This window comes from Myotis brandtii, unplaced genomic scaffold (assembly GCF_000412655.1).
Source record: "Myotis brandtii unplaced genomic scaffold, ASM41265v1 scaffold248, whole genome shotgun sequence".
In the NCBI taxonomy this organism is placed as follows: domain Eukaryota; kingdom Metazoa; phylum Chordata; class Mammalia; order Chiroptera; family Vespertilionidae; genus Myotis; species Myotis brandtii.
The window spans coordinates 2,560,602-2,561,638 of record NW_005359397.1 but is presented as its reverse complement, the minus strand read 5'-3'; the positions used below and the strand labels follow the sequence as shown (position 1 = coordinate 2,561,638).

The 1,037-nt window shown below is 48.1% G+C and overlaps 1 protein-coding gene across 1 annotated transcript in view; it reads right to left on the bottom strand.

The window, feature by feature from the left end:
• The window catches only part of ACTR5 (ARP5 actin-related protein 5 homolog (yeast)), a 27,728-nt gene extending 27,248 nt beyond the window's left edge, over positions 1-480 (bottom strand). The window contains exon 1 of the mRNA XM_005867315.2: positions 57-480. Within this exon, the coding sequence (XP_005867377.2) occupies positions 57-140 (84 nt within the window). The 5' untranslated portion in view covers positions 141-480. The remainder of the gene's footprint in view (positions 1-56) is intronic.
• Positions 481-1,037: the final 557 nt, after the last annotated feature.

Here is a 1,037-nt window from a genome sequence, read left to right as displayed (position 1 = left end):
CCGCCCCGGCGCGTAACGCTGCGCGGCTCGGGTCCTAAAGAACTTCCAAGCCTCACCTCCTCGCTGAGGCCGGGGACCCTCTTCACCTGGCCCGCCCCTCGGGGCCCAGGACACCTTCGGGACCGCTGGGGCCCGACCATTCTGGCGGTTAAGTGCTGTAGTTCCTTAACCTCGTCTTCATATCCGACCTCACCACGCCCCTTCGCTCTAGCCGGGACTCTGGGCCAATAAGCCGCGCCCCAGTGCGCAGCGCCATTAAGCCCCGCCCCCTCCGGCGTCCAGGAGGCCCCGCCTTCTCTCCTAGCCACGCCCTATTTCTCCGGGTAACTCACCTTCAACAGCCCTTGGTCCCGCCTCCACGTGGTCACGTCGCCCCCAAGCTCTCAGTCAAAGAAACGCAAACTCTGGGTTACTGACCAGAGAGCTCACTACACAGGCGTGTTCACTTTGTGAAAATTCATCAAGCTATCCATTTATGGTTTGTGCACTTTTATGCAGTTATGTTATCTATTAAAATACAGTATAAGGTTTTAAAATAGCTTTATGTATTTATTAACTCCCAAAGACTGTGCTCTCTAACAGGAGACCTCAAACACTAAGAAAAGTACTGTTAGTTGTTTCTCAATATATATATTCTCTTTCTTCCATTTATTGGCATAACTTCCCCCCCGCTGTCATTTCGCTTGGTGTGATCATGAGTTCTGGCCAGTGGAGGTGATGTGGAAACTAATAAAAGGATTTACCTGTAAAGAGGGGATGAGGTGGGTGAGTCAGATGTGAGAGACTTTTTCACTCCATGCTTTTTGATACCTGATTTTTAACCATGTAAACGTATAACCTTTTCAGAAAAAAAAAAAGCACTATGTATGAGTGAGGTAGACTGGATTATATTCCCAGTTCTTCCCTCCCTTATAATAGAATTATATATCCATACCATCAACCATGTAACTTTGTAGGGCCTCTCATTGTAGACATTGATATTAGTCTTGACCACGTGACTTGCTTTTAGCCAGTGGACTGTTAACCTAATGTAATTC